Raw genomic sequence first — 12,996 nt, forward strand, 5'->3', positions numbered from 1 at the left:
TAATACAAACAGGAGGAAAATGTGCAGGCCCGTACGACCAACACCACCCTCACATCCTAGGTAGACTCTGAGCCTTACCGGTACTTTCAAAATAAAAATCTTTGCTGCAGTCAAACATAAATCTACTGTTAAAATATTCTTCAAATTTGAAAAGCAAATCTGGCTATATAAGGATGTTAGATTGGACTTTTAAAATATATTTTCATAAATAAATTGTTTTAGAACATAAATTTTGCTAGAGATTTTAAAAAGAAGTCTTCCTAGCCACACGATGCTCTAGCAGACTAGCTCAACCAAGCCCGGCCTTAGGCATAGGTAAACTAGACAACCACTTAGGGCCTTCAATTAGTGGGGGCCTCTCACAAGACCGGGGAAAAAAAAGTTAATAAATTGCGAAATTTTGATGATCGATCTCAAACATTGCAGAGTAGGCTACTATGACTCTATGTTTACTAGTCTAACTCTATGAGATATGAATTTTAGTTATTTATCGATTTATAAATAGAAGGTCGGGTTTTATATCAATTGCGTAATTTTATTTTTACGCTGTTTTCATATTCCCCCTTTTTCGTTTAAGAAAATAAACCATTAAACAAAGTTCTGTTAATTCTGTGGACATTACTAGGTAGAAATAATGTGATCTTTCTGACTTGTGTCTGCTGTGTTCACACAAGCTGATAATATATTTCACATTATTTTTTTTATGTCAGCATCGCTATAAAAATCTTTCACCTACTATCTCAACAATTCTACCATTTCGCCCTGTCAAGGTCTTTAACTGCATTTATCTTAACCCCAGTGCCGGATTTTAGTAAGTGGAAGCCTTAGGTGGGGTTTTTGTGTGGGCCCCCTACACTTTTCAAGGCTCACTATATATGCAGTATGCAATACACAATATTAATAAATCTAAAAGCCTGTCATATTTATGAATATATATATATATATATGTTTCAAAATTTAATATTTCCCTTTTTCATATAGGCCTACTTATTATACACATTTTTTTTATTTATTTTTTAAACGAGAATTCTCCATGTAAGGGTACTAACGGTGAGGTTGCCAGTTTTCCACTGCCCTAAGTTCAGCTCTGCGTAGAATGCACTAACTATATCTTAGCCAGAGGCTTAGGTAGTAATGCGTGGGAGGTGAAGGCCGCACGGGGCATCATCTACCCTAGGTTCGCCACTGGCCCGAGTCCTTTGAAAACACAGCTAACGTTGGATAAAATGACATACAAATATTCTTACATTCTCTTTCTCCCCTCCCTCTACTTCCAGCAAGGTAATGAAGTAGGCCACGAAACATAGGACGGAGCCAAGCCACAGCAGCAGTGAGAAGCCTGTAAACATGGTCTTTAAGAACTTGATCCACATCGGCGTCGTCTTTGGGGGTGTCAGTGTGTTGTAGCCAAATTTTCTCAAATTTTCGGCAGCTTGTTCTTTGCTAAGACCCTGTGATAAAACACACAGAACGAGGAAATTGCGATGCAGACAACATACAAAGTATACAATTTGTGCCAGATTCAATGATGCCCAACCTAATTCGACCTGCGGGCCATTTCAATTTCCGACACTCGTGTCGCGGGTCACATGACCGAAAAGATAAAAAAAAAAAACGAAATAAAAATGACCCGAAACATGTTTATTAAAAACCTGTCGATCTACTACTTTCATTAATTAACGGGATATCTGCTCTATTTTGTGTCTGTTCTAGTTTCTTAATGTGTTTCTTGAGTTGAGGGGTCCCAAACAGAGGATGCATATTCTATTAGGACTATTGACCCAAACAAGGTTAGGTACATATTTTGGATCTTTTTATCTCTGTTGGTCGAATATTTCCACACGGTGGCCATCTTTATAGCCTAGAAACTACATTCATCTCCTAGGGACTAGAATTAGCATGTTTTTCAACACTAAGAACATATTCAATCATAACTGAATAACGATTAGAGTGTCGACTAATAACGGTAACTCACTGTTTCTATGTTTGGAATGCCATAACGTGCCATGAGCTCCTCCATTGAGATCTTGTGCTCATCTAGTTCCAACTCACTTTTGAGTGCGTTCAAGTCTTTCTGCTCTTCCTTGTCCTTCATGGTGATCTAGTTCAATTCTCTTGTTGGATTGAGATATAAATAGTAGATACAAAAATACTTTTTTTTTTTAATGTTTACATAAACGTGTATCAATAAGATTGGATCAGTCATGTAAATAAATGTGTAACCAGCGATGCCCAAAATACGGCCCGCGACGTGGTTCCATCCGGCCCGCCGAAATGTCGGCACAAAGTGTAGAAAATCCCTCCTTCTCCAAAAAAAAAAAAAAAAGGTTGACAAATGTATCTTTATTGACTTCACTTTTTCTCCGATGGATTGATACCTTGACCTTAAACATTTTTGCGTTTATTAAATGGTACTCTACATGTAGAATGTAGGCAGGAAAAATGAACCAATATTTACTTCTTTGTGGAACAGGACAGTGAGCCAAGATCCTAAAGAATGTGTGGCTGTTTTAAAAAAAGATCAGCATAAAAACGGCATTATGAAACAAATATGACAGCATTCTTAATTTCTGACGCGTAAATAGAAATAGCAATTTATAAAGTGTCTACAACCGCAAGTTATCTACTCGCGTATGTCAGTGTTTTATTAAAAAATAAAAAAAGTTTATAGTATTGTCTTGCTTTTAAACATTTGGACTTTGCCTTTATTGGGCGAGGTGGCGCAGTGGTAAAGCGCTAGACTTCCAAACTGATGGATCTCGAGTTGGAATAGGCTACCAGTGGAAATTTGGATTTTGATCTTCGAGATTTTCATGACGTCAATGAGTCCACCCATCTCTAATGGGTACCTGACATGACGTCCTTGAGTCCACCCATCTCTAATGGGTACCTGACATGACGTCCTTGAGTCCACCCATCTCTAATGGGTACCTGACATGACGTCCACTCACCTCTAATGGGTACCTGACATGACGTCAATGAGTCCACCCATCTCTAATGGGTACCTGACATGACGTCCATAAGTCCACCCAACTCTAATGGGTACCTGACATGACGTCCTTGAGTCCACCCATCTCTAATGGGTACCTGACATGACGTCCACTCACCTCTAATGGGTACCTGACATGACGTCAATGAGTCCACCCATCTCTAATGGGTACCTGACATGACGTCCATGAGTCCACCCATCTCTCATGGGTACCTGACATGACGTCCTTGAGTCTATCCATCTCTAATGGGTACCTGACATGACGTCCATGAGTCCACCCATCTCTAATGGGTATCTGACATGACGTCCATGAGTCCACCCAACTCTAATAGGTACCTGACATGACCTCCATGAGTCCACCCATCTCTAATGGGTACCTGACATACGTTGGGGAAGTAAAGGCGGTTGGTCGTTGTGCTGGCCACATGACACCCTCGTTAACCGTCGGCCCCTAGATCGCAAGGTATGAAAGGGTACTTTTACATACTTTACTAATTCGCCTTTATTGGGTTTTATGAAAACAATTGGGGAATTTTAAGAAAGAAAAATTTAATTTGTTAACATTGACATTGTCCGCTAAGTAGTAAATTAGTTTTGAGTGTTGTTCAAAGTAAGTTATAACAGGTTATTGGCTAATACCATGATGTTATCGCTTCCAAGTTGGAGAATAAGATGAGTCTAGTAAGATACTCAATGACTCAGAAGCTTCATGTTTCAATAAATTAATTTTATGCCGTAGTTTTTATTTATTTTGTTGTTTAGTTTTTATTTTTCGATTGCATTTGAGGCCACCAAATTCACTTTGTCTAGGGCCTTCAATTATATAAATAAAATAATAAAGCCGGTCCTGGTGTTTTTCATCTGCAATGTGGATCTTCTAGTCTAGATCTAGAATCTAATGTCTTTCGCCCTGTTGTGTCTCAATGTTTAGTGCTTACCTAGATCTAGATCTGGGCTATAAGCAATGAATTAACACAAACAAATATTTGAATTGAAATTGAATTTTCATTTCCCAATTCTTGGTGCATTAAGCCTTTTTTGAAACCATTCAAAATGTCTCCACGGCGGTACGATTACGTCACGTAGTTTGTATGATATTTTTTTTTTGAAGCGGTGCGCAATTTCTTTCTCTGATCAATCTTCCATGTCCATTTCTTTTACCTCATCTTTTAGCTCATTAAAGACGTTATACGTTTATGCGCATGTGATAATCTAGTACTGCATGTTAATTACTTAATTTTGCCCCTACTTATTTATGTGAGCCCCGTGGAGCATAGGGCTGCAACCACACCACTTCACCGAAATCGGTTCTTCATCTGCTCCCATGACATGCCAGTATCCTCAGCTGATGACTGACCTCTTCCATGTTTGCTTGGGTCTGCCCACTTTCCTCTTTCCTTACAGATTTCATTACGGTACCTACCTTGCAACATTGATATTAGGTTTTCGAAGGGTATGTCCTATCTAGCTCCATTCTCGCTTTATAATATCCTGGGCTATGGGTTTTTGTTTAGTTTTCCCATATCTTATCTTATAAATTACAGACGTTACTTCGAAAGAGAAGATAATACGCCCTACGCGTATCCCTGAGCCAATCTAGTCGTGCATGTTAATCAGGGACTTAAAACCTGCTACAAGTTGACAGTAGTTATCTTTTCGGGCCACCTAATTCCCACTATCTGGCGTAGGCAACTGTTTTTGAAGGTCTGGAGATTTTACATACCGGTATTTGTTTACGTGACTCTCCGTGTCTCGGAACTGGAAACCTATTAAAAAAAAAAAAAAAACCGACTTAACGTTTGTGTTCAAGATTCGGATTGGCTGAGGAGTAGTAAAGGCAAACTTCACTTTGTTAATGATCACTCCGAGGGTCGATTTTGAGTTTCCACACAAACTGTCTTTGTGAACTTGTTTGGGGATAATATTCTCATCAATGTAGGATTATTTATAGAATTATATATATATATAATTATTTATTTATATACTGTTAGAATCTATACTCTTAGTCGTATGTTTGTCACTTAAGCGCTCGTGTGTATGTTTCTGATGTTATTGCAGTGCTTTGAGCTTACATCATGTTTGTTAAAAGCGCTCTATAAATTAAATTACTATTATTGATTATTATTATTATCTATACAAATATGGATATGATCCGAAGAACTCAGCAGCCTAAGTGGAATATTTGGATATACATTTTATCTGTCTTTTACAAAGTTCTATACCTACATCACCTGCAGCTGTTAACATCATTAAGAAGTATGGATACTCAGTTTGATGAGATTTGTGGACAGGGACTAAAATTCAATGAACCTGGAGGCTTTAAGAACGTGAGAGTTACGCCAGACAGTATAGGGGATTAGGAGCTGTTAAATATGCAGAAACTTTTTCTTAGGAAGTGTGATGGCTGAATGGTTAAGCGCTTGGCTGTCAAACCTGAAGTCCTGTGTTTGAATATTGGTGAAGACTGGGATTGTGAATTCTGTGATTTTAGGGCGCCAATGAGTCAATCCAACTCTAATGGGTACCTGACTACAGTTGGGAAGGTAAAGGCAGTTGGTGGTTGTGCTGGCCACATAAGACCCTGTTAGTTAATCATTGGCCAAAGAAACAGATGAAACATTAAATGAAACCACAGAAAAATTGACTTCTACAAACTACACTCCTCAGCTTTCAATACCATACCATCTAATGATAAACAAACTGAGTAACTTAAATGTAAGCCCTTACTTACAAGCATGAGTTCTAAACTTTTTAACCCAACGTCCCCAGTATGTTAAAGTCAACAACACCAAATCGTCAACTCGAGTACTATGTACGGGTGCTCCACAAGGTTGTGTACTTTCTCCTGTACTGTACACTCTTTACACTAATGACATAAGAAGCATCTGTGACTCAGTTAAACTCATTAAATTCGCTGATGATACTGCCATAGTCGGTCTTATTTCAGGAGACGAAACTCACTATCGAAGCTCGATAGAAGAGTTTACAAACTGGTGCACCGACAACTTTCTAGAACTGAATGTCACAAAAACTAAAGAACTTAGATTTCAGAAAGAAAAAACAAACTATACTTGAACAGCAAATAAACACAACATCTATAGAACAAGTAAAGGCATATAAATATCTAGGCGTTATCATTAACAACAAACTTTCATGGGAAGACCACCTTGGAACTCTGACAAAGAAAACAGCCCAGCGACTATTTTTTCTATACAAACTCAATAGCTTTAAACTAAACAAGAAGATCCTAGATACTTTTTACGGCGCGACTATACAAAATCTGCTAACATACGAATAACTTGTTGGCAAGGCAACGCTTTATCTAAACTGTTGCGACGTCTAGAAAACATCATAAAAAGGGCATCAAAATTTAAACTCACAACATTACCATATTTAAAGGAACTTTTTGAACAAAAGCGTCTAAGGAAAATCGAAAAAATCTTGGAAGACAACGGCCACCCGCTCCATCAGAACTATGTCAGGTCGTCGCGAAGTAGGCGACTGCTGTCAATCAAAACAAGAACAGAGCGATACAAAAACTCGTTCGTACCTCACTCGGTCAGACTCTATCACCGCCACTCATTGATCAGAGAACATGAAAAGCACCAAGATACCTGTGTGTAGTCGCTGAATGAACTCTTTATGTTGTGTCTGTTGTATTTATGTGTATTTTTCTGTTGTGTTGTCTTTATATGAGAAAAGAGTCCTTGTAATCACAACAAATTTCCATAAGGATCAATAAAGCAGTCTTAGTCTTATACAACTGACAATAATCATTACAATATGGATAGGTACAGAATTTTCCATGCTAGACATCAATACTGTGGAACACATATATAAGATATGTAACATCTATAGTAATGGTTTGAATCAATTTAAGAGCTATAGACAACGCAATTTGTTTTGGTATTACAAAGAAATTTACATTTTTTTTATTTCAAGAATTATTACAATAACTATGTACAGGGAATACTCAACAGTTTCAACCAATAATATTGTAATATTAAAAAAAAACATTAGCATTCATAAAAAACAAAACAAATATAAATGCCAAAGATTTTAACTGCTTTCATATTGGAGATTTTCAAACCAAAAGTTAATCACAGTAATCTACTCTTTGTTTACACTTTGACTTAGAAGATACTGTTTACATTCTTTAAGCAACAAAATTCAGTACAAGAGGAAAGGAAGAGAAAGAAATACGAAGAAATGTGGTGTCAATATAATGGAAATTTAAGAAAAAACATTAATAAAATGAAAAGAGAAAGATTGAGAGAGATTTTGTAATAAATTGTCATATTAAACAATGTCAAGGATGCCATATTGAAGTATCTCTTTTGACAACTATCAAATTAAAATTACTTATTCCACATGCCATAGGGCTTCAACATCTGATTCTACAATGCTGATAAATTTCCCGTCTAAACAAAAAATTGATAGATGATGAAACACCACAGTTTAAGTATCTAGATGTCATTAAGTCCAAAGCCATCATATCAAAAAATGTGTTATTATAAGGAATATCTTTGGTCGCACATATTGAGACAATTAGAACAGAACTTATAAACTAGTATTTATATGATTTGAATAATCATCTCACTAATAGGTTCATGCATTTTGAATATTCAAATAAACCAACAAAGGACTATGTTAACTTCAAGTGAGAGGTTAGGCAAAACTTGTGAGAGTGCTAGATGTGCATTCAAATAATGACAAAAATAAAACTATTAACTTTTAACTTAGTTTGATCATTGCACTATAGATTAAGTCAACCACACAGTGATTTGTATAACCATACATATCTTCACAAACATACTGAGCCAATCCTATTTCAACCCCTACTTAATGTTACGAGCTATTCTTCGACAGTAACTAGATTTCATTTCTTGCAGAGCTTCCTCTAGCACTCTAGCCATGTGTACCATGTTCACTGGGTCTGTCTGGAGCATGTGGGAGACTTTCTTCCCCCCATCTTCTGTCTGTAACTTCAACAAAATGGTGGGTGTTACTTGGTGTCTCAAAGACCGACTTGCAAGCTGTGAACAAAATGAGGAAATATAATTGATTTGCTCAGGTTGTACTTAGTAATTGAATTGCAAAATATTTCTCTCAAATATATGCTAACTTGATGGTAGATAAGTGATAAGAGTAATTGAGTATTTGGGCACAATCTGCTCTTTATGCTTGGAATTTTAGGATATTCAAAAGCAGATCTAACTTTTCTGAATATTTATCAGCATTTTAAAGTGTGTGGACAGTATAAAGTACTAATTACCATTCGACAGCTGCGGTGGTTCGGATACTAATCCTGCATGCCATAGGCAATGTTCTTTGGTGAGCTTAAAGGAGGATGGTGTAAAAGAAGTCGGCACTATAAAGATCAACTCAGGCACCATTTCACCCTAACTAGCACAAAGGAAAGTAGCTGGCAGCAGATGGCCTCTGAAAGAGACTGCTGGAGAGCTCTCACAAAGGCAGCGGGACAAACATTCGAGACTAAAAGAAAAGCCGTTATTGAAGACAGGCACAAAAGACAGAAAGAAAACTTAAATAGACCGCCAGCTGACAATGGCTTTGTCTGCATAAAATGCATGAAAATATGCAGGTCACAACATAGGTCATGCATAGTCAAGTCACTGCACTCAACCTTAATCTTCAGAATAGAAGACATTGCCATTAATTAATTATTTGAGAAGTGCTAACATGATTGTTTATTTTATAGGAGTAAAGAGATTAGCAATTAGCTAATGGCTACATCAAACATAACTGTAATAATGAAGAATGTTACTACTGCAATCTTTGAAAACTTAAGTGATAAGAGTAACTGAAAGTATTAGAATTTTAGTGCAGGGGGAATAGTGCTGTGTGGGATCCAAAGATTAAGAAAGTAAATAGTCAAAACTTGTAACATAAAAAAAGTGTTTTAAAAAATCTATTCCTCCTTTATAAATATGACAATGGTATTTTCTTTTTCTTTTATTTCTTGATATTTTGGGGTTTTGGCACATCTGCACAATTTAGGCCATGTCGTGCCCCTAATCCCTCAAGGGTTATTTGTAGCTCAAAATCTAAATGTTATACACCTAAGTAAAAGTTATTAAAAGTAAGGTCCATTCATAGCTCAGATAGTAAAAATGTATATAATTTAATACAAATCTGTTGTAAATATTATATATTCACATTTACTTTGGCCACATATCAAATTTTTGTAGTAAACTCCACCTCCTGGATAAAGCCCAGTATTTTACAAAGGTCGTTTTTATTTCTTGTACTGCTTTATTATTGCAAGGTGTGTTAACAGTGAGCTCTACATAATCAAGTTCTTCTATTAACAGTTCTGTTAATAATTTCTACATAAGACAGTGTGCAAAATGTTCATGTACATCTATTTATTTTATATTTATTCAACTCTTTAAATTTTCCCAGGGATATAAATAAAATGTCAAATTTCTAGGAAAATCATTAAAGCTGTTTTTAAAATACCCTTCCAGTCTCTAGGTTCCACCTAATGTGCCTTTTGAACCCAAGAAGAATTTGCAGGTTATTGGAAATAGTAAAAAAAACAAAGGCTATTATTAAAAATAATATTCCATTTCTATACATTCGCTGGTTTACATGTGTTACTGTTTAAAAATAATTTTATCAACTCTAAAAGTGAATTTAAGATCATTAAAACAGAATCCTGTTGGACCAGTGATTCTCTTTGTTTTTACAAGCATGGGCATAAATGGTCATATATACAAACCTGGACATCAAGCCTCCACTCTAGATTATGATAATGTGGAAGATCTAAACTCATTTCATCTAATACATCTCTAATCTCTTTTCTATTCTCCAAGTAAATCTCCAACAAAGTAGATCTTGTATCCTCAGTGAACCCGAGGGCCATGATGGAATCTTGGAAGTCAATGTCATTCAACTGAAAAGAGTACCTTAATATAGGAGTGTACCAGTAAAAAAAATAAAATAATCAATTCTATACACATCTCAACATTACAAGAAAGTTAGTAAATGTAATTTAAATTAATTAAATACTGAAACAATCAACACCCAAAAAGCACAGAAAGAAAGGATTCAAACTTAAAAACAACAACATCATTGAACCAAAACCTAGAAATAAAAAAGTAACATAATAAATTATTCAGATAACCTAAAGATTGAAACATGTGTTTTCTTCTTAATGATATGAAAACCTCAACATAATTAACTCTTTCTTTTCAAAAGGCATGCCATGAGTTGCAGGAAAAAAAAAATAGAACTTGGTTAAGTTTAAATCACATATTAATATGAATAAATTAATTCATTCATTAAAACATGATAGTCATCTTTTGTCTCTGAATTATAAACTTAGATATATACTGATATGTATGTAGGCTATTAGGAAGCATTGCCGGAAGTGGTAATGGATGTAAGCACTCCACTACCTATAAAATGCTTCCCAATGGTATGCGTCTCAAATAGCCTCTGACAACCAGTCCAACTCCTGGCCTACACAAGTGGCTCAGATATTGAGTCAGGCGAACTGTTCTCACTAACAGGAGAAGGGGCAAAGGCGAGTAACTGGCGCCTTAACCAGTAAGCTTCGGGAAGGAGGGGCTCGTTAGCCATGGCTGGTTACCCACCTAGGAGAAGGAAAACTCTGAATTCAAACCTTTGTTGCCTTGCAGCTAAACCCAATCATGGGAAACAGGAGCTGGTGACCCTAAGGCAGTTTGCAGCACCCAAAGCTACACTCTGGCAGAACCTACGATGCCGCTGACCCCAAACTGTATCGGCACTGCCGTTCTTTTGGATACATCAGCTGCGTGGAAAGGGGGAACTGATGTGTGGGCGACATTGTTCTGACCACAGCTAATGCCCAGGCATTCATCTCACTGAGATGTTCAATGTTGCTTCGCGACTGAAGGAGACCATAGATGTAGGCTATAATTATCTTTTTTTTCCTGTAATCTATAAGATATTTATACGTTAGTACTAACCATATGCTTTGAACTTTCAATCAATAAATACATAAGGCCCTCAACTCCATGCTGTATTGTTTCAACAGATACTTTTAATTTCTCTGAAAATAAAACAAGAAAAACATAAATACTTAAAAAAAAAAAAAGACACAAAAATAACTTTAGACCATCAGTTTCAGATGTACTCAGCTCACATCATACGAGTTTTACTTTTTTTGTATATATGAATGCTCTATATTTAGGTTTCATGTTTCATTACTACTAAATGATTGATTAATTAGTTCATTTTTGAACTGGTTCATAAATTGTCATTGACTATGAATAATTATGCAAAATTTCAACTTTATTTGAGAATTGGAAGTGGGAGAAAAAAACTTGTCAAAATATAATAAGGGATAAAATTCATATATACATCCACATTTTTCATTAAATTATGATTAAATAGCATTTATTCCCCTTATAAATCAAAATAATTAATCACCAAAAATTAATTAACTAATTGGTTAATTTTTTTGATTGATTCATATCTTGTCAGGTTCAATGAATAATTGTGCGAAGTTTTAACTTGATCCAGGAAATAGGAGAAAAAACATGTTCACACTTTTTACCAGACAAACAAATAAACAGAGTATAGTTGACAAAAACTTTGTGAAAAAATTATTCATATTTGATACCATGTTTAAGAATTAATACTGAAAAACTTTTAATTTCATATTAAGGCTACTTACGTGCAGCACCTTGAAATATTTTGGTATTTGCTCCTTTTTTGATAAAATTTAGAGATATTCGTCCAAATTCTCTGAGTACTGAAACAAAAAACATGACACCATCATTTTTTTGTGTGTAAAATATAGAAATAGTAATATCATAATAGTAATATCATCTTTAAAAAGAAGGATTTTATGTGTAAATATTTGTTAATAATATAAAAATCATTGCCATGAGTGAGTTAATACTTTAAAATTTTAAAAACTACATCAGGATATTCTTGTGGCCTTAGTGTGCATCCCAAACATCCTTAAACATTCAACCATAAAAAAGAAAAGAAGTTCCAATTTCAGACCTTGCAACTTATAGGTGGATGATGTTTAGGTTTTCTGTTTCTTGGCCAATTTTTAATGAGCAGGGTGTCATGTGGCCAGCACAATAACAAACCACCTTTACTTTCCTCAACTTAAATTCTATCAAGTCACTGGTTTTCCTGGCTGGTTCAGGAAACCCATTCCATGCTCTAATAGCACTAGGGAAGTCTATTATAGTATTTAGTAATGACTGTAAATTGTTATCTAAAGTAGATCTAGAGTCTATATCATGAATCAAAGTGCTTTTATAATCTAATTAACAAACTCCCCACTCCCTTCTTTTTCCAAAATGGAAATAATCAGAAAAACTAAAGTTTAAAGACTATGAATGATTAGTATGGAGTATATGAATGTCATGATGATGATTATATATTTATATATTAATTTCTGATCATCTTAAATTTAAGTTAAATTTATAATAAAATACAATATTCAATATTCTGAATATAGATCTACGATCTAGAATAATCTAGATCTAATAATTCTAATAACCTAATTATAAATATTAGGCTATAATGATAATTAATTGATACCATCGGCATCTAAATTGGTTAAAAATGATAAATGCTCCTTTTGCGCGTCTTCAAATATAAGTAACATCGTGAAAAGTTAGACAGATCTATAGATTCTAGATCTTGAATCTAGGCTAGCTCTGAACTAGATCAAACTTCTTTAGATTTTTTTGTAAACAAGAGAAGAGGGCGTTGACCAGGAAGTGTGTATCTTGGCATTGTAAATAAAAAAATATAGATTCTGAAAGAGACCAATTCAGTTTTCATTTTTTGTTATTTTATTGAAAGGAAGTTTATATACTATATTATACTGTTTTAAAACTATTTTGATCTAGTCTAGATCTAGATATTTAAAGTCAAAATAACATTTTTACCCAGATCTGTTTGAAAATAATAAAATATGATCTTTTTGTTTTGTTTAAAACAAAGCTGACGAAAAGTTTTTAAATTTT

At 35.0% G+C, this 12,996-nt stretch overlaps 2 protein-coding genes across 2 annotated transcripts in view; both read right to left on the bottom strand.

Moving 5' to 3' along the window:
- LOC106057146 (sodium/potassium-transporting ATPase subunit alpha-like) overlaps positions 1-4,064 on the bottom strand; it is a 40,917-nt gene extending 36,853 nt beyond the window's left edge. The window contains exons 1-3 of the mRNA XM_056011866.1: positions 3,928-4,064; positions 1,976-2,114; positions 1,248-1,451 (exon numbers count right to left, since the gene is read on the bottom strand). Coding sequence (XP_055867841.1) covers positions 1,248-1,451; positions 1,976-2,095 — 324 coding nt within the window. The 5' untranslated portion in view covers positions 2,096-2,114; positions 3,928-4,064. The remainder of the gene's footprint in view (positions 1-1,247; positions 1,452-1,975; positions 2,115-3,927) is intronic.
- Positions 4,065-6,886: 2,822 nt separating this feature from the next.
- On the bottom strand, positions 6,887-12,749 carry LOC106057170 (COMM domain-containing protein 2-like). The gene is made up of 5 exons (XM_013214260.2): positions 12,566-12,749; positions 11,679-11,756; positions 10,969-11,051; positions 9,735-9,908; positions 6,887-8,025 (listed from the first exon to the last, which is right to left on the bottom strand). The coding sequence occupies exons 1-5, from the start codon at positions 12,630-12,632 to the stop codon at positions 7,828-7,830; spliced, it is 600 nt and encodes a 199-aa protein (XP_013069714.2). The 5' UTR covers positions 12,633-12,749; the 3' UTR covers positions 6,887-7,827.
- Positions 12,750-12,996: the final 247 nt, after the last annotated feature.

Source organism: Biomphalaria glabrata, chromosome 15 (genome assembly GCF_947242115.1).
Source record: "Biomphalaria glabrata chromosome 15, xgBioGlab47.1, whole genome shotgun sequence".
NCBI lineage: Eukaryota > Metazoa > Mollusca > Gastropoda > Planorbidae > Biomphalaria > Biomphalaria glabrata.

What these genes read in the sequence shown, in the direction of transcription:
- LOC106057170 (XM_013214260.2), bottom strand. Translation starts at nt 12,632, where the DNA reads ATGTTACTTATATTTGAAGACGCGCAAAAGGAGCATTTATCATTTTTA. An exon ending in AATATTTCAAGGTGCTGCAC is followed by an intron (nt 11,052 to 11,678) that starts GTAAGTAGCCTT and finishes TTTTATTTTCAG; the next exon opens with AGAAATTAAAAGTATCTGTT. An exon ending in AGTGGAGGCTTGATGTCCAG is followed by an intron (nt 8,026 to 9,734) that starts GTTTGTATATAT and finishes TTTTGTTCACAG; the next exon opens with CTTGCAAGTCGGTCTTTGAG.